This window comes from Anomaloglossus baeobatrachus, chromosome 1, assembly GCF_048569485.1.
Source record: "Anomaloglossus baeobatrachus isolate aAnoBae1 chromosome 1, aAnoBae1.hap1, whole genome shotgun sequence".
In the NCBI taxonomy this organism is placed as follows: Eukaryota; Metazoa; Chordata; class Amphibia; order Anura; family Aromobatidae; genus Anomaloglossus; species Anomaloglossus baeobatrachus.
The window spans coordinates 502633008-502659863 of NC_134353.1; the positions used below are offsets into that span (position 1 = coordinate 502633008).

At 46.0% G+C, this 26856-nt stretch overlaps 1 protein-coding gene across 2 annotated transcripts; it reads right to left on the reverse strand.

The window, feature by feature from the left end:
- Positions 1 to 1544: 1544 nt before the first annotated feature.
- On the reverse strand, positions 1545 to 26856 carry ZBTB5 (zinc finger and BTB domain containing 5). Of its 2 annotated transcripts, XM_075315809.1 has the most exons (3): positions 26430 to 26856; positions 20600 to 20704; positions 1545 to 3890 (listed from the first exon to the last, which is right to left on the reverse strand). In XM_075315809.1, exons 2-3 carry the CDS (start codon positions 20617 to 20619, stop codon positions 1859 to 1861), a joined length of 2052 nt encoding a protein of 683 aa, XP_075171924.1. In that variant the 5' UTR covers positions 20620 to 20704; positions 26430 to 26856; the 3' UTR covers positions 1545 to 1858. The 2 variants fall into 2 exon arrangements, with proteins under 2 accessions (XP_075171924.1, XP_075171932.1); XM_075315817.1 differs by lacking the exon at positions 20600 to 20704.

Below are 26856 nucleotides of genomic sequence, written 5' to 3' on the forward strand. Positions count from 1 at the left end.
GTATTCACTGCTGGAGAAGTCACCGCCGCAGGTCTGCTCTGAGCAGCGAGAGCACTGCATATGGCAGAGAATTTGTCTAGCGGTGAGAACAGCGCAGTAGTCTGGTATTAGTAGTACAAAATCAGACTACTGATCGCTGGTGCTGTTACCAGTATTCATAGCACAGCAGTGTAATCATCACGCTACTGTACTAGAAACACAGACTGAGCTTTGATATGTCAGTGTAAGCCTCATTTAGGCATATGAAAAAGACTACACTGATCTAGCACTTACATAGATAATAACATCATGTACGATACAGCACAGTGTGGCGCTTCTAATCCCCATCATGTGCAATATGACCTGCAGTACCATGATTCTAATGCCCACCATATGTGAAACAGCCTGAAGTACCATATATCTAATCCTTACCATGTGTGATACAGCCTGCAGTGATGCATATCTAATCTGCATATGTGATATCCTGAGTGATGTACTACTCAGTCCCTGATTGTTTTTGTAGGTTCTGGTATTTAGGTTGTCTCAGGTACAAGTAATTTTGAGGACCCTGATAGGTTTTACCCTATGTGATGTACTCTGTTGAGCCCTGTATCTAATCCTACCATGTGATACTCCGCGCATCTAATCCCAGAGCATGAAACACTCAAGTGTAATTAATGCCAGGACGTGATACAGTCAGTGTATCAAATCTTATCCTGTCATGTCGTTGAGCCCTGTATCCAATCCCAGCATGTGATACACTCCGCGTATCCAATCCCAGTGCACAATACACTCCCCGTATCCAACCCATGAATCTTATCTGATCCTGCAATACACTACGCTGAACTCTGAACCTAACCCCAGCACGTGATACAGAGAACAGCATCAATTAACAGAACTAATGCTGCCAGCATCCCTTGGTGACACTGTCCAGATCACAGTATCACTTTGCAGTCACCAACAAAATGGCTTTGCACTGTAATCCTAAACTTCATCATCCCTTATCCCTTTGCAAACGTCCATAAGGGGAGGAGTTTCATCACACACGTGAGCAGATCCCACCTAGTTTTACTGCAGTTATAATGTGAACTAGCTGTATCCTGTTTTCATGGAAACTTTCAGCAGCTGCTCCCCCCCTAGTGTTTAAAAGTGGAAAATATCAAACTTCTTTCAATTTTCATATTTTATAGCATTAAAAACAAAGTATTAAAACAAAAAAAATACCTTTGATTGTATATTCCCTTTAAAGTTGACTGCTTGACACTAGAACTACTGGACTCGTGACACCTATATAGAAATACATAGTGCAAAGTAGTCAAAATGACTACCTCAGTAGTTCTAGTGTTAAAGTCCCCCATGTCACTAATTATTCTGAACAATGGTTTGTATAAATTCAGCAGATAAATGATGTGCAAGTATAACCAGCAGGATACATAGAAGCCATGTAGGCACAACAGTATACAAGAAGATTAGCGATGGAGAGCCTTTATTGGCAAGAATAATATATTGTTTGCCATTGAAAAACCTTTGTTTTCAATAATTTACTTAAAACAATGCTTACCAAATAGGGCTAAAAATGCAATTTACTGCATTATGTTTACACAGTTGTACAGAAATGCCTGGTAACAGTATGTTAGTATTCAGTTATCATTGGACATAAAACATACATTAACAAATGAAGTACTTGCACCTCAGAACATCGAGGTTAAATATGTATCTGAAAGCATTTCCCCCCTTCCAAGATCAGATACTTCATCCAAAGTCATTAGCTTCTTCATTCACAACACACGCTGTCTTTCTACTTAAGTACAAGGAGATGCTGCTACATTACAACAGGATATCGACTGGTCTTGGAGTTTTTGGAGAAGTAGTGCCAAAGTTAAAGCAACGTCGTTGGAAGGTTGCTGTTCTGCCATCTTAGGCAAGTAGTTTTGGAATGCTTATATAAATGGCTGGATTGACTAAAGCGTTTTCCACATTTCAGACAGGCGTACGGTTTCTCTCCAGTATGTACACGAATGTGCTTTTTACAGTCTGTTAAAGTTAGGAAAGTTTTACAACATATTTTACAAGCATATTTGCGGGCACCCTCCACCACCAGCACATTATGCTCAGACAGCGCTTTCTTGCACTTCGAGAGAACATCCGCAGAAGCCCTTGTCAACTGTGGTGGACCCTGTTGAGAAGTATTCCCATTGTCATAAGACGAATTTGACCCGTTCATCATGAGTTGTGAATTGGAAGAATTATCCTGTAGCTGAGTACTCCGAACTGATGTAACAATAGGCATTTTGGGAGCAATTCGCCGGTAATTTGGAAAGTTAAAAGCACGGCCCCTAACATTTCCCATGATGGACCTTGACATAGAGTGAAGTCCTAACCCAGACCTTGGGAATTCCATTCCAAACGGGTCATTTCCACGGTAGTTAGAGGACTGAACACACGGCAAAGTCATGACATCCTGCATTGGGCGAGCAAAATGAGAATCAGGGCCATCACCAAAAGGATTATCCATGTGAGACATGTTAGAAGAATGACCACTGGGTCCAGACTCTGGGCTGACAAGGTAGGAAACCTCACCATCCATGCGACAATCACTGGTTGTATTGGGAATGTTATCATCGCTGTTCTGGCTCAAGCTGAGGTTTGCATTTCTGTTCTTGTTCAGAAAATTTGAAATACTAAAAGAGGATTTGTGCTCCAAGGTGGCAGTGACATCTAAAATATGGATATCTCCCACCCGATCGGTACTAGACTGAGGGTCAGAAAAACTACGATCACTGCTTTCTGGGCTCAGTTCAATCTTTTCACCACTTGCAACGCCCTCTACATCAACAGGCTCGCTTCCCTCTGCTTGGGATGTGACATCGCTCACCTCATCTTGAGGCTCTGGGGAGCTCAAAGGCTCAGATTTAACAATAACTCTCATGTGGTCTTTTTCATCTATTGTGATGTCATGAGTCTCAGAAGTATATATGGTTTTATCACAAGATGATGCCTGACCATAGCTGGTTTCTATAGGTGTTTGGGATGCCATTGACATAATATTTTCCCCACCATTGTCAGACTGACTGGGCACTTGTGTGTCTTCTTGGTTACTGTATGACTGATCAAATATGATAGCGCCGTCCTCCTGGTTGTCAGCGGTGGAATCAGATTTCATGTGGTCTGCCATTTTCATAGAATCAGGAGAAAAGTATTCTTCACGAGAATTAACCATCGACTGTACGCTTTCATTGGTAACATCTGTTATGAGACATTCTTCAATGGAGGTCCTCATGCGCTGCCGAGCTCTCTCTTCAGAGGACTGCTTTCTTTTATGAAGCCTTCTGATTGGAAAAGTGGCCCTCTGCTCCACCATATTGTTCCGACCCGAAGAACTCATTGAACTCTGTTGCTGCTGTGACTGATCTTCATTACCCTGACTGGAATTTAAGGCAGAGCTAACAATGCTCAAGCCCAGTTGCTGAAGCATAAAAGATCTCTGCATCCTTGCGCTCTGCTCCTGAGATCGCTCATTGGGAGAAGACATAGGTAATGTCCTTGTGGTGAGATAGTGCTTACATGCTTTCACTACTGAATTCAGGTGGAGGTGAGATGCTGCCAGAAGAACATCCATCACGTTACTCTCTCCAAGCATAAGGGTGGATGTATACATCATATCAATCAGGGCGGCAAAGGCTTCGGATGTTACCACCTCGCTGTCCAGCTGGATCATGTTCATGCTCTGGTCACCCTCTGCCACAGTAAATAGAGCGCGGAAATGAGTACTGCAGGCAGCCAGCACTGAGCGATGAGCTTTAAAATGTCTAGTGCCCACTACGATCACACAGTCACAAAGCTGGCCCTGGAGACGCTGGTAATTGAGCTGCTGAAATGTCTGTTCAAAATGTCCAGGAAAATCCATGGTCCTAGAAAGAAAGAAAAGTAAAGTCAGTATATGACTGTATGCCATGTGCATGCACGATGGAAGCATTCATCCAGAGAGAAAATACAAGACACAATTAAAATGAGTACTACTATACTTATTAGTTCTACACTTAGGCAAGCATAAATGTCTCATTTGTGCATAAGCTAACGGCTGTGCAACATGCCCAATTTCCTGATGATTGCATAGTGACAACATATGCAGCAGCACGGGGGCTCAGTAATTAGCACTGTTGCTGCAAGGAGTTCCTATGATCGCCCTGTGTTTGTGTAGGTTTCCTCTGCGTTCTCCGATTTTCTCTCACACTCCAAAGACATACAGATAGGGAGACAGTAGTGATGATGTATGTGGTGTGCTCCGGAATATGATGGTTATATACAAGGAAAGCATGATAAATACTAAAAGGCACAGTTCAGGCATTGTAATCACTCAACAAAGTCCCTATTTACAATGAGGACTCACAATTTCATGTCTCTTTGGGACACACACAATTGAAACCAGAAGTTTACATCCAATATATAAAAAGACACATCTGCATGTTTTTCTCACTATCTATCTGACATAAAATCAGAATAAACATTTCACATTTTAGGTCAATTTGGAACCAAAATTATTTATATTTGCCAAATGCCAGAATAATGAGAGAGAGAATGTTGTAAGGCATTTTTATTACTGTCTGCAAAGGCAAAACTTTACATACACTAAGAGTACTATGCCTTTAAACAATATGAAACAGCCCATATGATGATGTCGTGTCTTTGGAAGCTTCTGATAGGTTTATTGGTAACATCTGAGTTAATTAGAGACACACCTGTGTATGTATTTTAATGCACACCTGAAACACACTGCTTTTTTGTGTAGCATCATGGAAAAGTCAAAAGAAATCAGCCAAGATCTCAGGAAGAGAATTGGGAACTTGCGCAAATCTGGTTCATCCTTGGGTGCAATTTCCAGATACCTGAAGGTGCCTCACTCATCTGTACAAACAATTATACAAAGTACAACCAAAATGAGAATGTCAAGCCATCATACCGCTCAGGAAGGAGATGAGTTCTGTGTACCTGAGAAGAATATGCTTTGGTCAGACGTGCATATAAACCCAAGAACGAAAGCAAAAGACCTTGTGAAGATGCTAGCGGAAGCTGGTAAGGTTGTGTCATTATCCACAGTGAAACAAGTCCTGTACCAACATGGGTGAAAGGCCATTCTGCCAGGAAGAAGCTATTACTCCAAAAGAAACATATAAAAGCCAGATGAAACATTTGCAAATGCACACAGGAACAAAGACCTTAATTTTTGGAGACCTGTCCTGTCGAAAATTGAAGTCTGAAGTTTGGCCATATGATCCATCGTTACGGTTGAAGTAAAAAGGGAGAAGCTTTGAAGCCTAAGAACACCATCCCAACTGTGAACCACAGGGGTGACAGCATCATGTTATGGGGCTTGTTTTGCTGCAGAATGGACTGGTATACTTCACAAAATAGATGGCATCATGAGGAGAGAAGATTATGTGGTAATACTGAAGCAACAACTCAAGACATCAGCCAGAAACTTAAAGCTTGGGCGAAATGGGTCTTCCAACTGGACAATGACCTGAAGCATACTGCCAAACTGGTTATAAAGTGGCTTAAGGATAACAAAGTCAATGTTTTGGAGTGGCCATCACAAAGCACTGATCTCAATCCTATTGAAAATTTATGGGCAAAGCTAAAAGGGCAGGTGCGAGCAAGGTGACCTACAAACATGGCTCAATTACTCCAATTCTGTCAGGAGGAATGGACCCAAATTCCTACCAACTATTGTGAGAAGCTTGTGGAAGGATATCCAAAATATATGACCCAAGACATACAGTTTAAGGGCAATGATACCAAATACTAATGACATGTATGTAAACTTTTGACTTTGTAGAAAGTAATAAAATTGCCTTAAAACATCCGCTCTCCCATTATTCTGGCATTTGGCAAATATAAATCATTTTGGTTCCTAATTGACCTAAAACAGTAAAAGTTTATTCTGGTTTCATGTCATATAGTGAGAAAAACATGCAGATGTGGTGTCATTTTAGATAGTGGATGTAATCTTCTGGTTTCAACTGTAGTAACCATAATCCTGTTCATCCACTATAAATTCATGCTCAAAACTTATAATTCTGCTCGCATCTGGCCAAATAAGTCTACTTCACCACCCTCATCACATCACATCACTAGCTGACAGTCTAAAAAGACTCTTCAAAACTTTCCACTCCCTTCTGAAACCTAAAGTACAGACCTCAGGCACAAACCTCAGTGCTGATGATAAAAAAACCCCAAAAACTCAGCCATATCCGTCAGGACATATTTGCACAATCCCCTCAGAACCTGGATCCCGTCCCTCACCTTTAAACCTGTCACAGAAGAGGTTACCAAGCTCCTCACATCTTCTAGCCCTACATCCTGCACCAATGACTATTCCCCCTCAAATCTCCTTCAGTCCCTTTCCCCGGCTGTCACTGCCCACCTAAGGCTATGTGCGCACGTGTGCGTATTACATGCAGTTAAGCTGCGATCTGCAGCGCAGCGTAACTGCATGCGTCCTGCGTCCCCTGCTTAGTCTATGGAGATTGTGCAGGAGCCGTGCGCACGCGGCATATTAGAACGCAGCGATTCGGCTGCTGCCCGAATCGCTGCGTTCTAAGAAGTGACATGTCACTTCTTTTGTGCGGTCTGCTTGCTGTCTATAGGGAGAGGCAGCATGCAGAGCGCACGTTCTCTGCCGGCACCATGCGCTTCAGAACGGAGCTTTTCAGCTGTGCTCTGAAGCGCACCTTTTAGGTGCGGTGCAGAGCGCACACGTGCGCACATAGCCTGACTAAAATATTTAGCCTCTCCCTTCTGGTATCTTTCCCCTCTTAATTTAAACACACCATCACAATTTCTTTATTAAAAAATAAAAAAAATCTCCCTCACCAGAACTGCACTGCCAACTACAGACCTGTCTCTAATCTTCCCTTTCATCTCTAAACTCCTGGAATGCTTGGTTCATTCTTGATTAATCCACTATCTCTATTTCTTCTTGACCCTTTACAATCCGGTTTCTGCTCTTTACACTCTACTGAAATTGCCTTTCCTAAAGTCTCTAATGATCTACTAACAGCTAAATCTAATGGCCACTACTCCCAGCTGATTCTCCTGGATCTCTACTGCATTTGATATGGTGGATCACCAGCTCCTCCTCACTATGCGCCGCTCTATGCGTCTGAAAGAAACTGCTCTCTCTTGGTTCTCCTTCTACCTCTCGGAGATCACAGCAGGGAGGAGGCTCCGGACCCGCAAGCAGCTACACCCATCGGACCAGACCGCCTCTTAATTGCTTTTTATTAGGGATGATCGAATATCTCAAATATTCGGCTTCGCGAATATTTACCGAATAGGTCGCCGCTATTCGCCAATATTCGATGCGCAATGTAAGTCTATGGGAAACCCGAATAACAACTATTCAGAACTATTCGGGTTTCCCATAGACTTACATTGCGCATCGAATATTCACATAGCAGCGACCTATTCGTCGGATATTCGCAAAGCCAAACATTTGAGGTATTCGATCATCCCTACTTTTTATACTATACAGTGCAGCCTGGGCTCTTATATACAGCTCACTGGTTGTGTCCGCAGTTTATAGTCGCCAAATCTGGTGACAGATTCCCTTTAAATTCCTTTTTAGAGAACAGCAAGTTGTGCAAAAAGTACTGAAACATTGAACAGTTGGACACGTGCATTCAAAAGTGAGAAGGTCACATTAAGATCGCTTGAAAAGGTTAGAGGGCAGTTTAGGATTATGCTGAAAAATGACGCAAAGGCAAATATCCCTAACTTTTTGTGAGTAGTGTATGTAGCCATCAAATGCATGCAATGTATATTTCATATGCAGTACCTCAACGTTGCAGCTCGTTCATCAGATACTGCATATCCCCCTCCTAGTCTCCTAAATTACTGTCCGCTGCCTGGTTTTGCAGGTCCTAAACAGTATGACAAGTGTTCCACTCCATACTCACTTTAAATCCATCCCCTTCTGGAGCTGGAAACACCCAACTGTGTGGCTGAATGGCCCCATTGATCTGATATTGATGGGTTATCATACTGGGAAGCCTTTAAAGGGAACCTGTCAGGTCCAATATGCACCAAGAACCACAAGCAGTTCTGGGTGTATATTGCTAATCCCTGCCTAACCATCCCTGTATACGCTAGCATAGATAAAGAGATCTTTAGAAAAGGTATTTCTAAAGATCCTCTATGCTATGCTGATGAGAACGAAGACTAGTCGAAAGGGTGTTCGTTCCTGCGCTCATTCCGCTCTTAGCATGTTAGTAAGTCCACAACGGTATAGTAACATCCTATTCTATGCCCACTGCCCAGCGTCATCATCGGCAGGGACACGTGTACTTCTGTCCACTGCACCCCCTCAGAACGCTGGGCAAAGGGTCAGTGCACACGATCAGAAGTCCCCGGCACTTCCGGTCATGCGCACGACACCAGTTTGAAGCCAGGAAGTGTACACCCAGCTTCATAGTCCACATTATCGGAAGTCCGGGGATCATGCGCACTGAGACAAAATCCAGCATCGGGCGCAGTGACAGCAGAGAGGTTAGTGCGACCATGCCTCTGATGTTGCGCATTCATTAGCATGTTAGTACGCCCATAGAGGCGTGCTTACATATTAAGGGGGCTGACTAGCCAAGAGAACTAACGCCCTTGCGAATGGTTGCTGTCCTCATTACCATATAATAAACAATCTTTAGAATTACTTTCTCTATAGATCTCTTTATCTATGCTGCTGTAGGCTGGGACTATGAGGCAGGGATTAGCAATATGCACCCAGAACTGCTTGTGGTCCTGTGTGTATTTTGCACTTGTCAGGTTCACAATAAAGGAAACTTATCACGTAAAAAAAACAAATCACAATTAATCTGCAAATATTGTGAAAATCTACATGTTAATAGTGTTCAGATGCTGTGCGGCTGCCACACAGAGCTCTGCTGCAGAGAAAAAATTAACTATTTCTCAAGAAAGGATCTGTTGAGGAGAGCCATAAGATGAAATACTTACTTAACCTCTGGACATAGAGCATTGTGAGAAGTGTGTTCAATGAAATCAATTCTCTATACATAAGCCTGTCAGTCTTCAGAGGAACCCAAGATGGCTCCTGATTACATCACAGACCAAACCATCAGCATGGATCCACCAGATGACGTCCCTCCCATCACCATGGATGCATCCAATGACGTCATAGACCCGTCTACGATGATGCCCACCAATCAGCTCATGGACTAACACATTGGTCAACCCACTGACCAATGGACACATCCAAGTATGCTCACTGTAGAGCCGACCATGCCCCCTTCCTAGGTTATATAAAGGCATGCTCTTGAATTAATCAGGCAGTTCTAAGCCACCTCTGACCGAGGAAAGATGAATATCCGACTGTGTGTCTGATGTCATTTTTCAAGCATGCATTCGATCCACACCAATTAGTCCAGGCAGTAGGCAACAAGTGATCTCTGGTTAAGAATGCACCCTAACACATCTGCCTTTCAGATATGGGTGAACGGCCTACGCGGTTTCATTCACCGCTCTGTGCATAGTGACCACCTATAACCCAGTTCCCGACACCAACAACCAGCTCAGCATTGCATTAGTGCAGAGCTGATATTCAGTCAGTGCTGGGGGCGAGGATACAGCCACCGCTGAATGGTAATTGACATCACGCTTCTTGCGCCCCTAGGACTGAAAGCCAGAGGCTGCCAGGAGGAATGAACATCATTTTCTCTGGTTAGAACGAAGGGCTCAGTAGATTAACCCTATATCTGCATGTTAATAGCGTTTTGTGTACAGACAGGTTCTCTTTAATTTAGTGCAGTGATTGTGTTGGTCACCACTTCCTAGGAAGTAGACGGCAGCTTTGTTACTTCCTGTTTTCGTATAGAAGACATTCTTTCTTTCCACAATGCAGGAGCCAAATTAACGCACCAGCACAAATAAAAACAAAACAAAATAAGAATATGGAAGGGTTTTCAAATGTATGGCTACATCCAAAGTTCTGACTTATGTGATTGGATTTTTCCATTTTTCTATGTTGGACCTATAGAAATAAAATATATTCTTATATTACAATAGTACACTAAAACAATTAACCTGATGATCTCCGCATCCCGCACCCATGAGGCACGCAATCTCCTCATCCCGCACCCATGAGGCACGCAATCTCCTCATCCCGCACCCATGAGGCACGCAATCTCCTCATCCCGCACCCATGAGGCACGCAATCTCCTCATTTCGCACCCATGAAGCACGCAATCTCCGCACCCATGAGGCACGCAATCTCCGCACCCATGAGGCACCCAATCTCCGCACCCATGAGGCACGCAATCTCCGCACCCATGAGGCACGCAATCTCCTCATCCCGCACCCATGAGGCACGCAATCTCCTCATCCCGCACCCATGAGGCACGCAATCTCCTCATCCCGCACCCATGAAGCACGCAATCTCCGCACCCATGAGGCACGCAATCTCCGCACCCATGGAGGAGCCAAATTAACGCACCAGCACAAATAAAAACAAAACAAAAAAAAGAATATGGAAGGGTTTTCAAATGTATGGCTACATCCAAAGTTCTGACTTATGTGATTGGATTTTTCCATTTTTCTATGTTGGACCTATAGAAATAAAATATATTCTTATATTACAATAGTACACTAAAACAATTAACCTGATGATCTCCGCATCCCGCACCCATGAGGCACGCAATCTCCGCACCCATGAGGCACACAATCTCCGCATCCTGCACCCATGAGGCACGCAATCTCCTCATCCCGCACCCATGAGGCACGCAATCTCCTCATCCCGCACCCATGAGGCACGCAATCTCCTCATCCCGCACCCATGAGGCACGCAATCTCCTCATTTCGCACCCATGAAGCACGCAATCTCCGCACCCATGAGGCACGCAATCTCCGCACCCATGAGGCACGCAATCTCCGCACCCATGAGGCACGCAATCTCCTCATCCCGCACCCATGAGGCACGCAATCTCCGCACCCATGAGGCACGCAATCTCCTCATCCCGCACCCATGAGGCACGCAATCTCCGCACCCATGAGGCACGCAATCTCCTCATCCCGCACCCATGAGGCACGCAATCTCCTCATCCCGCACCCATGAGGCACGCAATCTCCTCATCCCGCACCCATGAAGCACGCAATCTCCGCACCCATGAGGCACGCAATCTCCGCACCCATGGAGGAGCCAAATTAACGCACCAGCACAAATAAAAACAAAACAAAAAAAAGAATATGGAAGGGTTTTCAAATGTATGGCTACATCCAAAGTTCTGACTTATGTGATTGGATTTTTCCATTTTTCTATGTTGGACCTATAGAAATAAAATATATTCTTATATTACAATAGTACACTAAAACAATTAACCTGATGATCTCCGCATCCCGCACCCATGAGGCACGCAATCTCCGCACCCATGAGGCACACAATCTCCGCATCCTGCACCCATGAGGCACGCAATCTCCTCATCCTGCACCCATGAGGCACGCAATCTCCTCATCCCGCACCCATGAGGCACGCAATCTCCTCATCCCGCACCCATGAAGCACGCAATCTCCTCATCCCGCACCCATGAAGCACGCAATCTCCGCACCCATGAGGCACGCAATCTCCGCACCCATGAGGCACACAATCTCCGCACCCATGAGGCACGCAATCTCCTCATCCCGCACCCATGAGGCACGCAATCTCCTCATCCCGCACCCATGAGGCACGCAATCTCCTCATCCCGCACCCATGAGGCACGCAATCTCCTCATCCCGCACCCATGAAGCACGCAATCTCCTCATCCCGCACCCATGAGGCACGCAATCTCCTCATCCCGCACCCATGAGGCACGCAATCTCCTCATCCCGCACCCATGAGGCACGCAATCTCCTCATCCCGCACCCATGAGGCACGCAATCTCCTCATCCCGCACCCATGAAGCACGCAATCTCCTCATCCCGCACCCATGAGGCACGCAATCTCCTCATCCCGCACCCATGAGGCACGCAATCTCCTCATCCCGCACCCATGAGGCACACAATCTCCTCATCCCGCACGCTGGACATCAGGACGGTGATCGCACATGATGGAGGAGGCGCCGGACTGATAGCAGCGACACCCATCAGACCAGACTGCCCATTAGGAGAGTATACTAAACATTTACATTCTACAGAGGCCTCGGTTCTTATATACAGTACAGTCCCTGACAGAAGTTCTGTCACTTATCCATGTTATGTAAATAAAAGCTTATAACCGGATTTTAAATTCATCCATTGGTTTCATAAATTACTCTTTTGAACGCTGAAACCCTCCCAAATTTGGTTTAGGTTATGAAAATAAAGTTACTGCAAAGCTGAAATATTGATCATTTAATGAACACAAAAAAGGTCAGATTTTGGCAAGACAAAAGTTTTGTCGCCCACAGAAAGTAAGGTGAAATTCAAACAAATAATTAACTTCTATAGAAAGATATGTTGCACAACATTGGTGAAGGAAGTTGTGGTGCTATTAGAGCCATATTTAATATTTTTTGTGACTTCTATGAGCTTGAAGGACTGCATCCATGTGGTTCAACAATGATTCACACAATTTATTGAAAGAATAACAAAGCATGGAGTCTTACATGCCTCCCAGAGTTCATCTAGATTCTTTGGTTTTGTCTTCCAAGCTTCCTCTTTCATCCTACCCCAAACATGCTCAATGATGTTTATGTCTAGTGACTGTGCTGGCCAGTCATTGAGTACCTTGATCTTTTTTGCCAGGAGGAACTTTGTTGTAGAGATGGATGTATGAGATGGAGCATCATCCAGCTGCAGAATTTGACCCCTTTTATGATTGGGAATGTAAGAGGTAGCTAATACTTGTTGATATTTTAGGCTATTGCAAATCTTTTGCACACCCCCATACTGAATGTAACCCCAGACCATGATCTCTCCACCACCAAACTTAACCGTTTTCTGGATCCATATGGGCTCCAGACAGTATTTGCGGTGGCTGTGGTGTAATTCAACTGAAGATTCATGAGAGAAATCCACCTTCTGCCACTTTTCCAGTATCCATCTGTTTAGCAGGCTGTGGGACTTGGCAATTAAAAAAAACATGTGGCATTTGTCTTTTGTTTAGTGTTGGCTTCTGGGCACTGATTCGACCATCAAAGCCATTTCGAGACAGAATCCTACAAACTGTTCTAGTTGACAGAGGGACTTTAGGTGACCAGGCCTTTTGGAGCTCTGTTCCAGTGGAAGAGGGGCTGGTTTTGGATTTTCTAACCAACAAACGTTCCTCCTGAGCAGTTGTCTTGCGGGGTCTGCAGGATCTGGGATTGTCAAAAGATCTCCAGTCTCTACAAATCTTTTTGTAATTCTTTGTACTTAACACAGACACGTTAAAGGTGCCAGCCACCTCTGCAGTGGATCTGGTCTTCAGCCTCTTGATAATCAAGGCTTTGGTCGTAGGGTGGATTTTTGGCACATTGTCAGAGGTCAAGTTGCAGTTCAAGTGAAGGTCTGGGGTGCTGGGTTTCTTTTTATACACACCCACTAATTAACCGATCATTTAGTGAGCACAGGTGAGGATGTAAACTTGGATTGGGTGCATTATATGACAAGGCAACAAAACTTTTGTGTTGCCAAAATCTGACCTTTCTGTGTTCATTAAATGATCAATATTTCAGCTTTGCAGCAACTTTATTTTCATAACCTAAACCAAATTTGGGAGGGTTTCAGCTTTCAAAAGAGTAATTTATGAAACCAATGGATGAATTTAAAATCCGGTTATAAGCTTTTATTTACATAACATGGATAAGTGACAGAACTTCTGTCAGGGACTGTATTCTAGGATGGTGAATATAAGGGTTCACTGGTGGTGGCTGTAGCGCATAAAGGGAAAATCCTGGTGAAAGGTTCCCTTTAAGATAACAGAAAAGAGTTACAAAGTGCTGTATGGCAAATGTGAACAGTAGCTTAATGCATCCCTCACAGCACCACCCATTACACACACACACACACACACACACACACACAAGCTCTGCACCATGCATCAATTACATAAGTCAGATCCGCACAACGCACACATTATCCATATGATCACCACACACACACACACACAATCTCTGCGCCACATATATATATATATATATATACACACACTATAAAGTTAGGTCAATATATATTTGGACAGAGGCATTTTGCTCATTTTTGTTCTGTACATTACAATGGGTTTTGGATACACAATTCAAAAGCAGTTGATGTTCAGATTTCAGCTTTAATTCAGTGGGTGGGAAAAACTGATTGCATAAAAATGTGAGGAACTAAAGCATTTCTTAATCTCAATGCCTTCATTTCAGGGCTCAAAAGTAATTGCACAAATTAAATATTTGTAAATAATATGGTAATTTCTAATACTTGGTTGAAAACCCTTTGTTGGCAATGACTGCCTGAAGACTTGAACTCCTGGCCATCACCGGACGCTGTGTTTCCTCCTTTTTAATGCTCTACTAGGCCTTCACTGCAGCGCTTTTCCTTTCCTATTGTTTGTGGGCCTTTTTGTATGATATTTAGTCTTTACCAAGTGAAGTGCGGCTCTATCGAGATGAGATAAGGTGATGTCTCGGCCATTGACATATATTCCGCTTCTTTGATTTCATAAATTCCTGAGTTGCTTTAGCTTTATGTGTTCGGCTATCACACCGCCTCTGCCGTGTGTTACAGAATATGTGGTGCGCTTTGGATCATGAGCTGTACCATGCCTTCACCATACTTTTTTTTTTCCCTTCATTCTGGTAGAGGTTGATCTCGATTTCATCTGGCCAAAGAATGTTCTTCCAGACCTGTGCTGGTTTCTTAATAAATTTTTTAGCAAACTCCAATCTATCCTTCTTATTCTTGAGTCTTATGAGTGGCTTGCACCGTGCAGTGAACCCTCTGTATCTTCTTTCATGCAGTCTTCTCTTTATGGTAGATTTGGATATTGATACACCTACATCCTGGGGAGTGTTGTTCACTTGGTTGGATGTTGTTTCCCTTCATTATGGTAATTATTCTGCGGTCATCCACCACTGTTGTCTTCCGTAGGCGTCCATTGTTGAGGTCACCAGTGCTTTCCTTCTTTCTCTGGATGTACCAAACTGTAGATTTAGGCCCCTTTAGCCTGCTTTACACGTTGCAATTTCGCATACGATTTCGTATGCGATTTGCAACGCCCTCATTGTATGTGTGGCACGTTCAATTTGTTGAACGTGCCGCACATACGAGTAACCCCGTCACACGTACTTACCCGTCCATACGACCTCGATGTGGGCGGCGAACGTCCACTTCCTGGAGTGGGAGGGACGTTCGGCGTCACATTGACGTCACGCGGCAGCCGGCCAATAGAAGCGGAGGGGCGGAGCTGAGCGGGACGTAAACATCCCGCCCACCTCCTTCCTTCCGCATTGTGGGCCGGGAGCCGCAGGTAAGATCTGTTCATCGTTCCCGGGGTGTCACACGCTGCAATGTGTGCTACCCCGGGTACGATGAACAATCTGATGTGCAATTCTAGAGACAGGTACGATGTGCATGCGATGAACGTTTTAACGTTCAATCGCACGTACCTGTCACACACTGCAATGTACCTTACGATGCCGGATCTGCGTCACTTACGACGTGACCCCGCCGACACATTGTAAGATATATTGCAGCGTGTAAAGCAGACTTTACACGCATCAGTTATTTGCCATCAGTCACAATCCATCAAATTTTGAAAAAAAAAAAATAAAACAGATGCGGTGACTGATGCCACTGGATAATTTTTCTCATTGCCTTGTATTAGCGACGGATTGCCTCATGTTTCATTCCTCGTTCAATGGATCTGTCTAAAAAGGTTTGTTCGTCGGACGGAGACGACGGCCAAAGTAACATTTTTGTGTATGCCGAAAAAATGGACACAGACTGATCCGTCGCCGTCTGTCGTTGGGTAGAATGGAAGCCTATGGGCGCAGGATCCGTCGTCATCAGTCAAATGATGGCATCCGGCGACGGATTCCGTTTTTTTTAACTGAGCATGCTCCAATTTATTATTTAGCTCCCAGCTAGTCGGATCCGTCGCATCAGTTTAGCCACAATCTGCGACGGATCCATTGAGAAAATGGATTGTCACTGATGTGTGAAAGGGGCCTTAGCCACTCCTAATATTGTAGCAAGTTCTCGGATTTTTTTTTCTGTTTTCGCTGATGAAGGATGGCTTTTTTCCCCATGCAGAGCTCTTTTGACCGCATGTTTACAGAACTTCAAAATGAAAGCACCATACCTCAAATCAACTCCAGGCCTTTTATGTGCTTAATTGAGAATGAAATAATAAATAAATCACCAGCCCATGATACAGCCTGACAGTCAATTGTCCATTTACTTTTGAGTCCTTTAACCCCTTCACGACCGCGGGCAGTAAAATTACGTCCTATTTTAACGTGACTTAACGACCAGGGACGTAATTTTACTGCCTAAACCTCATTCGATTGCCGTGGCCATAGCAACGGCTTTCAAATGATGTCCCCTGCTGTTTCTTACAGCAGGGAACCTTTGCTTGACCCCAGGGGGGCGGCATCGCCACCCCCTATCGACGATCAATGTGATTGGCTGTTCAAATCTGAACCGCCAACCACATCGTTCGCACTAATTTCGGCAAAAATAATGCCGGAAATAGTGCGATACTGTGAGATCCAGCTATGAGATGCCGCAGCTGCTGCAGCATATCATAGGTGGACCTCAAACAAGTCGCCCCCAGCCCCTGCAGCACTGATTGGAGCGATCGTGCTATGACGCGCAATCGCTCCAATCAGTGTGCAGAGGGGCGGTCTGATCTGCCGGTGGCCGCCCTCCCCAGGCCTGTGCTGGCCTGCGAGCCCTCCCCCAACATGTCTGCAGCGTGCAGTGGCTGGTACTTGTGGTACCACGCCACCACTGCTGCCGCCGCCGCCGTAGCTAAGGTCACCGCTCCTGCTGCACGTGAGTACTGTGCTCACCTAGCAGCCCGTGCGCGCTCCCGTGGTGCCCCTGCGCGCTCCCGTATTAGCCTCTGCCCATGCCCCCCTGCGATCTGCCCCCCCGACATCCCGATCTGCTCCCCCCTCCTTACCCCCCCGACATCCCGATCTGCTCCCCCCCCCTTACCCCCCCGACATCCCGATCTGCTCCCCCCCCCTTACCCCCCCGACATCCCGATCTGCTCCCCCCGCGATCTGACTGCCTCCCCCACTATCTCTATTCTGCAGCTCCCTCTCCGGTCTCCCCCTCTGCTCTCCCCCCTCCCCCTCTGCTCACCCCCCCCCCCCCGCTCATTCTGCTGATCTGCCTGCTGCTCCTGTAAAGCTGTCCATCTCTCTGCCATCTGTTCATCTGCAGCTCTTCTGGTCAGTGATCCTCTGGGTACTGTGAGTATAACTTTTTTTTTTTTTTTCTGTATCCTGTCCATTTTTACACCTCATCCGTCCGTGCGTCCCGCTGAGCGCTGATCAGGGAAGCAGATAACGTATCTGCATCCCTGCTCAATTTTTGGCGTGACTTTTTTTTTTCCGTATCCCCGACGCTTTTTTGTATGGCATCCGTCCGTGCGTCCCGCCAAGCGCTGATCAGGGATGCAGATAACGTATCTGTATCCCTGCTCAATTTTTGGCGGGACTTTTTTTTCCGTATCCCCGACGCTTTTTGTATCGCATCCGTCCGTGCGTCCCGCCGAGCGCTAATCAGGGATGCACATAACGGATCGGCATCCCTGCTCAATTTTTGGCGTGACTTTTTTCCGTATCTGCGACGCTTTTTGTATCGCATCCGACCGTGCGTCCTGCAGCGGCCAATCAGTGCACTGCGTCTGTGCGTTTGAAAAGTCAAATGGCGCTCCTTCTCTTCTGAGCCCCACCATTTGCCCAAACAATTACTTTCCACCACATGTGAGATGTGAGGTATCTACGTACTCAGGAAAAATTACACAATACGTTTTATGGTGCAGTTTTTCCTGATAGCCTTGTGAAAAAGAAGCTACCTAGTTGAAGCAACCGTTTTGTGGTAAAAAAACAATTTTTTCTTTTCACGGCTCAACGCTATAAACTTCTGTGAAGCCCCCAGGTGTTCAAAGTGCTCACCAAACATCTAGAAAAATTATTTGAGGGCTCTAGTTTCCAAAATGGGGTCACTTGTGGGGGAGCTCCACTGTTTAGGCACCATAGGGGGTCTCCAAACGTGACATGGCGTCCGTTAATGATTCCAACCAATTTTGCTGTCAAATGGCGCTCCTTCTCTTCTGAGCCCCGCCATGCGCCCAAACAATTACTTTCCACCACATATGAGGTATCTGCGTACTCAGGAGAAAATGCACAATACATTTTATGGTGCATTTTTTCCTGATAGCCTTGTGAAAAAAAAAGCTACCTAGTTGAAGCAACCGTTTTGTGGTAAAAAAACAATTTTTTCTTTTCACGGCTCAACGCTATAAACTTCTGTGAAGCCCCCAGGTGTTCAAAGTGCTCACCAAACATCTAGAAAAATTATTCGAGGGCTCTAGTATCCAAAATGGGGTCACTTGTGGGGGAGCCCCATTGTTTAGGCACCTCAGGGGGTCTTCAAACCCGACATGGTGTCCGCTAACAGGTGCAGCTAATTTTGCACTCAAAAATTCAAATGGCGCTCCTTGCCTTCCGAGCACTGCCGTGTGTCCAAACATTTGATTTCCACCACATATGAGGTATCTGCGTACTCAGGAGAAAATGCACAATACATTTTATGGTGCATTTTTTCCTGTTACCCTTGTGAAAAAAAAAGCTACCTAGTTGAAGCAACCGGTTTGTGGTAAAAAAAATTTTTTCTTTTCACGGCTCAACGTTATAAACTTCTGTGAAGCCCCCAGGGGTTCAAAGTGCTCACCAAACATCTAGAAAAATGATTTCAGGGCTCTAGTTTCCAAAATGCGGTCACTTGTGGGGGAGCCCCATTGTTTAGGCACCTCAGGGGGTCTTCAAACCCGACATGGCGTCCGCTAATGAGTGCAGCTAATTTTGCGTTCAAAAATTCAAATGGCGCTCCTTGCCTTCCGAGCTCTGCAGTGCGCGCAAACAATTTATTTTTACCACATATGGGGTATCAGCGTACTCAGGAGAACATGCACAATAAATTGTATTGTGCACTTTCTCTTTTCTCCCTTGTAAAAATGAAAATTTTATGGCTAAAGTAACATTTTTGTGTTAAAAAGTAAAATTTTCATTTTTTCCTTCCACATGGCTTTGGTTCATGTGAAGCACCTAAAGCAGTGGTGGGCAATTAATTTTCCCATGGGGCCGCATGAGAAATTGGGATTGGTTTAGAGGGCCGGACTAATATAATTACCTCAGTTCTACCCAATATACTACATCACTACACCCCCTCCATATACTACACCTGTAATAAACTACACCACTACACCCCTATATACTACACCTGTATTATACTACACTCCCTCCATATACCTGTAATATACTACACCCCCATATACACCTGTATTATACTACACCACTATATAATACACCTCCGATATACTACATCATTACACCCCTATATACTACACCTGTAATATACTACATCACTACACCCCATATACTACACCTGTAATATACTACACCTCCATATAGCACACCTGTAATATACTACACCTCCATATAGTACACCTGTAATATACTACATCACTACACCCCATATACTACACCTGTAATATAGTACACCCCCATATAGTACACCTGTAATATACTACACCTCCATATAGTACACCTGTAATATACTACATCACTACACCCCATATACTACACCTGTAATATACTACACCTCCATATAGTACACCTGTAATATACTACACCTCCATATAGTACACCTGTAATATACTACATCACTACACCCCTATATACACCTGTAATATACTACATCACTACACCCCATATACTACACCTGTAATATAGTACACCTCAATATAGTACACCTGTAATATACTACACCTCCATATAGTACACCTGTAATATACTACATCACTATACCCCCATATACTACACCACTATATACACCTCCATATAGCACACCTGTAATATACTACACCCCCATATGTCACACACCCTGCTCCCCATACAGCCTGCACCCCCATATCACAAACTACACCCCATACAGCCTGCACCCCCATATCACACACACACTACACCCCCATATGTCACACACCCTGCTCCCCATACAGCCTGCACCCCCATATCACACACACTACACCCCCATATGTCACACACCCTGCTCCCCATACAGCCTGCACCCCATATCTCATACACCCTGCTCCTCATACAGCCTGCACCCCCCAGATCACACACACTACACCCCCATATGTCACACACCCTGCCCACATATCTCACCCTGCCTGTACCCCAACTTACCCCTCTCAAACACTCTGCACCCCTTCACATCCTTCTGTCAGTCTGCAGCCCTCATATACCACTCACCCTGCAACTCCATCTTCCCTCATATGCCACTCACCCTGCAACTCCATCTTCCCTCATATGCACTTACCCTGCAACTCCATCTTCCCTCATATGCACTCACCCTGCAGCCCCCCTCCCCCTCATGTCCCCTCTTTTCTCATTACCAGTCATCATGTGTCCACATCTTCAGGATTCAGTATCTTTGCTTTCTGCCCGGCATCCTGTGTCTCCTCCCACACAGTCACATGGGCGTGACATCATCGCAGGTCCTGCAAGCAGCAATATTAATTATTCCGTCTGCTGTGCTGCTTCTTCTGCCGGGCGGGAACTTTTGAAATGACACACGCAGCGCAGTACTGACAACGTCAGAGCGCGCACGTGTGTCACTGACAATTAGTGCCGGCAGGGAACAGAGGAAAGACTCCTGCGTTCCGCTGCCTGCACTGACTGTGCGGACCTGCACAGGATCTCTCCCTGCTCGGCACGCTGCAGCCCGGCTCCACTGCACCGGCTGAAGACGGGCGGGCCGGTCACAGAGAGTAGGCGGGCCGGATGTGGGCCCGCGGGCCGCCCCTTGCCCAGGTCTGACCTAAAGGGTTAATAAACTTATTGGATGTGGTTTTGAGCAGTGTGAGGGGTGCAGTTTTTAGAATGGGGTCACTTTTGGGTATTTTCTGTCACCTAGGTCTCTCAAAGTCACTTCAAAAGTGATGTGGTCCCTAAAAAAAATTATTTTGTAAATTTTGTTGGAAAAATGAGAAATTGCTGATGACCTTTGACCCCTTCTAACTTCCTAACGAAAAAAAAATTTGTTTCGAAAATTGCGCTGATGTAAAGTAGACACGTGGGAAATGTTATTTAGTAACTATTTTGTGTGACATATCTCTCAGATTTATGGGCATAAATTTTCAAAGTTTGAAAATTGCGAAATTTTCAAAATTTTCGCAAAATTTCCACAAATAAACGCAAAAAATATCGGCCTAAATTTACCACTGACATGAAGTACAATATGTCACAAAAAAACAGTCTCAGAATCGCCAGGATCCGTTGAAGCGTTCTAGAGTTATAACCTGTCAAAGTGACACTGGTCAGAATTGCAAAAAAATGGCCCGGTCATTAGGGTGTTTTAGTGGCCGGGGGTGAAGGGGTTAATACCAGAGTGGCACATGGAAAGAGCAGAAACACCCAAACCCTTCATCAAATTTGAATGTGAATACCCTCAAATGAAAGCTAAAAGTCAGGACTTTATGTCCATTATATGACTATAACTTGAATATGTTTCAGTAAAGAGGTAAAAAAAACAAAACACAAAATTTGTGTCAGTTGCCAAATATATATGGACCTAACTGTATACATCAACAATACCCGCAGACACGATCTCCGCGCCACATACACGTATAATACCCGCAGACACGATCTCGGCGCCACATACACGTATAATACCCGCAGACACGATCTCCGCGCCACATACACGTATAATACCCGCAGACACGATCTCCGCACCACATACACGTATAATACCCGCAGACACGATCTCCGCGCCACATACACGTATAATACCCGCAGACACGATCTCCGCACCACATACACGTATAATACCCGCAGACACGATCTCCGCACCACATACACGTATAATACCCGCAGACACGATCTCCGCGCCACATACACGTATAATACCCGCAGACACGATCTCCGCGCCACATACACGTATAATACCCGCAGACACGATCTCCGCGCCACATACACGTATAATACCCGCAGACACGATCTCCGCGCCACATACACGTATAATACCCGCAGAGACGATCTCCGCGCCACATACACGTATAATACCCACAGACACGATCTCCGCGCCACATACACGTATAATACCCGCAGACACGATCTCCGCGCCACATACACGTATAATACCCGCAGACACGATCTCCGCACCACATACACGTATAATACCCGCAGACACGATCTCCGCGCCACATACACGTATAATACCCGCAGACACGATCTCCGCGCCACATACACGTATAATACCCGCAGACACGATCTCCGCGCCACATACACGTATAATACCCGCAGAGACGATCTCCGCGCCACATACACGTATAATACCCACAGACACGATCTCCGCGCCACATACACGTATAATACCCGCAGACACGATCTCCGCGCCACATACACGTATAATACCCGCAGACACGATCTCCGCGCCACATACACGTATAATACCCGCAGACACGATCTCCGCGCCACATACACGTATAATACCCACAGACACGATCTCCGCGCCACATACACGTATAATACCCGCAGACACGATCTCCGCGCCACATACACGTATAATACCCGCAGACACGATCTCCGCGCCACATACACGTATAATACCCGCAGACACGATCTCCACACCACATACACGTATAACACACGCAGACACGATCTCCGCACCACATACACGTATAACACACGCAGACACGATCTCCGCACCACATACACGTATAACACACGCAGACACGATCTCCGCACCACATACACGTATAACACACGCAGACACGATCTCCGCACCACATACACGTATAACACACGATCTCCGCGTCACATACACGTATAATACCCGCAGACAAGGTCTCTGCGACCACCGTGCGGAGCTGCCGCCCGACCACCGTGCGGAGCTGCCGCCCGACCACCGTGCGGAGCTGCCGCCCGACCACCGTGCGGAGCTGCCGCCCGACCACCGTGCGGAGCTGCTGCCCAATCTACACCACACATACTGTCTCCTCCCCAAAATCCTATAGAATGTAAGCCCGCAAGGGCAGGGCCCTCTTCCCTCTGTGCTAGTCTGTCTACTGTAATTTGTGTGTGTATTCTGTATGTAACCCACTTCTCATGTACAGCACCATGGAATTAATGGTGCTCTATAAATACAGTAATAATAATACACGCAGACACGATCTCCGCGCCAGATACACGTATAATACACACATACACGATCTCCGCACCACATACATGTATAATACACGCATAAAGCCCTACAGCATCCCCTGAGCCACCACTGAAGGTGCTTTAATTGTGCACTGTCAAAGGGCATTTTACCCATGCACCCTAGCATGGCAGACGTGTGAATGAATTCTCTGGTCATATAAGGGATACATGTCTGCTGTCATCTGACACCAAGCTGCTTCCTATATACTGTATTTATAGGCAGAACTACTATAGTTGATTGGCAACTCCACCATCTATTAAACTATTGATATGGATGACTAATATATGATACCCATACTTGAGGGTCCAGTACATTGTTCCACACGGTGATAATAGCGGATGACTGCAGGGTGTACGCACCTTCACCAGGCACTAGAATATGTTTCCCAACCACAATATCTTCACTATCTGGTAAATCCTGATATCAGAATACTGGCGTATTGTTAAAAAGGCGTGATTAATACTAGTATCATCCTCATTAGAGAAAAACAAAATATCCCGCATTCAACAGACTAAATATCCTTGAAAAAGACCCAAAAAGGGTTAAAACGTTGGGAGTGTTACATATGAACACATGCCTATATATGAAATAATAAAGCAAAAGAAAATATTTCTCTCATCTATTGTTTATTCCCATTATTGGTGTGCCGATGCCTTCTTCCCACATACAGTACACGCAGACACGATCTCGTCGCCACATACACGTATAACACACGCAGACACGATCTCGTCGCCACATACACGTATAACACACGCAGACACGATCTCGTCGCCACATACACGTATAACACACGCAGACACGATCTCGTCGCCACATACACGTATAACACACGCAGACACGATCTCGTCGCCACATACACGTATAACACACGCAGACACGATCTCGTCGCCACATACACGTATAACACACGCAGACACGATCTCGTCGCCACATACACGTATAACACACGCAGACACGATCTCGTCGCCACATACGCATATAACACACGCAGACACGATCTCGTCGCCACATACACGTATAACACACGCAGACACGATCTCGTCGCCACATACACGTATAACACACGCAGACACGATCTCGTCGCCACATACACGTATAACACACGCAGACACGATCTCGTCGCCACATACACGTATAACACACGCAGACACGATCTCGTCGCCACATACGCATATAACACACGCAGACACGATCTCGTCGCCACATACACGTATAACACCACCAGACACGATCTCTGCACCACATACACGTATCATACACGCAGACATGATCTCGGCGCCACATACATGTATAAAACACGCAGACACGATCTCGTCGCCACATACACGTATAACACACGCAGACACGATCTCGTCGCCACATACACGTATAACACACGCAGACACGATCTCGTCGCCACATACACGTATAACACACGCAGACACGATCTCGTCGCCACATACGCATATAACACACGCAGACACGATCTCGTCGCCACATACACGTATAACACACGCAGACACGATCTCGGCACCACATACGCATATAACACACGCAGACACGATCTCGGCACCACATACACGTATAACACACGCAGACACGATCTTGGCACCACACACGCGTATAACACACACAGACACGATCTCTGCACCACATACGCGTATAACACCACCAGACACGATCTCTGCACCACATACACGTATCATACACGCAGACATGATCTCGGCACCACATACGCGTATAACACACACAGACACGATCTCGGTACCACATACGCGTATAACACCACCAGACACTATCTCTGCACCACATACACGTATCATACACGCAGACATGATCTCGGCGCCACATACATGTATAAAACACGCAGACACGATCTCGTCGCCACATACACGTATAACACACGCAGACACGATCTCGTCGCCACATACACGTATAACACACGCAGACACGATCTCGTCGCCACATACACGTATAACACACGCAGACACGATCTCGTCGCCACATACACGTATAACACACGCAGACACGATCTCGTCGCCACATACACGTATAACACACGCAGACACGATCTCGCCGCCACATACACGTATAACACACGCAGACACGATCTCGGCACCACATACGCGTATAACACACACAGACACGATCTCGGTACCACATACGCGTATAACACACGCAGACACGATCTCGGCACCACATACGCGTATAACACACACAGACACGATCTCGGTACCACATACGCGTATAACACACGCAGACACGATCTCAGCACCACATACACGTATAAAACACGCAGACACGATCTCGGCACCACATACGCGTATAACACACGCAGACACGATCTCTGCACCACATACACGTATCATACACGCAGACATGATCTCGGCGCCACATACACGTATAACACACGCAGACACGATCTCGGCACCACATACGCGTATAACACACACAGACACGATCTCGGTACCACATACGCGTATAACACACGCAGACACGATCTCAGCACCACATACACGTATAAAACACGCAGACACGATCTCGCCGCCACATACACGTATAACACACGCAGACACGATCTCGGCACCACATACGCGTATAACACACACAGACACGATCTCGGTACCACATACGCGTATAACACACGCAGACACGATCTCGGCACCACATACGCGTATAACACACGCAGACACGATCTCGGCACCACATACACACAAATCACACGCGACCTCCGCAGCACGCACATACATACATATAATATAATATATATATTCACACATACACATGATATCCGCAGCACATAATATGCACGCATATCACACGATATATATATATATATATATATATATATACATACACACACATATAATGTATACACACGATCTTCGAAGCAGACACATAGAATATACACACATATCACACTAATTTTATATATTTACACACACACGCTCTCAGCCCATACACAATGCACATACAGGAGGAATGTAAACAGCAGGCAGAGGGGGCAGCGCTTCGGGCCACTACTAGCAGTCACGTCTCACCTGTCTCAGGCCCGAGGCCTCGGTCACACAGTGGCCTCTTTGTGTCTGGCGGATCCCCGGTGCCCTGGTCCTGGCCGCGGCCTCCTCCACAACCTCCGGCTACCGGACGTGACGAGCGCCCGGGGCGGGAGGGAGACAGAGCGCAGCAGACAGGGGGTGGAGAGCCGGCGGGGGGCGGGAAGATAACACAGACACAGGCGCTCCAGACAGAACTGACAAGCGCCAGGCACAACGCTGCTCCCTGATTGGTCTCGTCCGTGTGTAGCTATCGCGAGATTAGTTGCTCTCTGCTGGGTACTTGCGCGTTATAGAAGAGGCGTACAGAGAGTACAGGGCGCCGGCACCGATCGTGTCCTGTGGTAAAACGGCACCCACTTCGCAATGTTTACTGCACAGCCGTCTCGTACGGCGGCCACATCCTACAGCG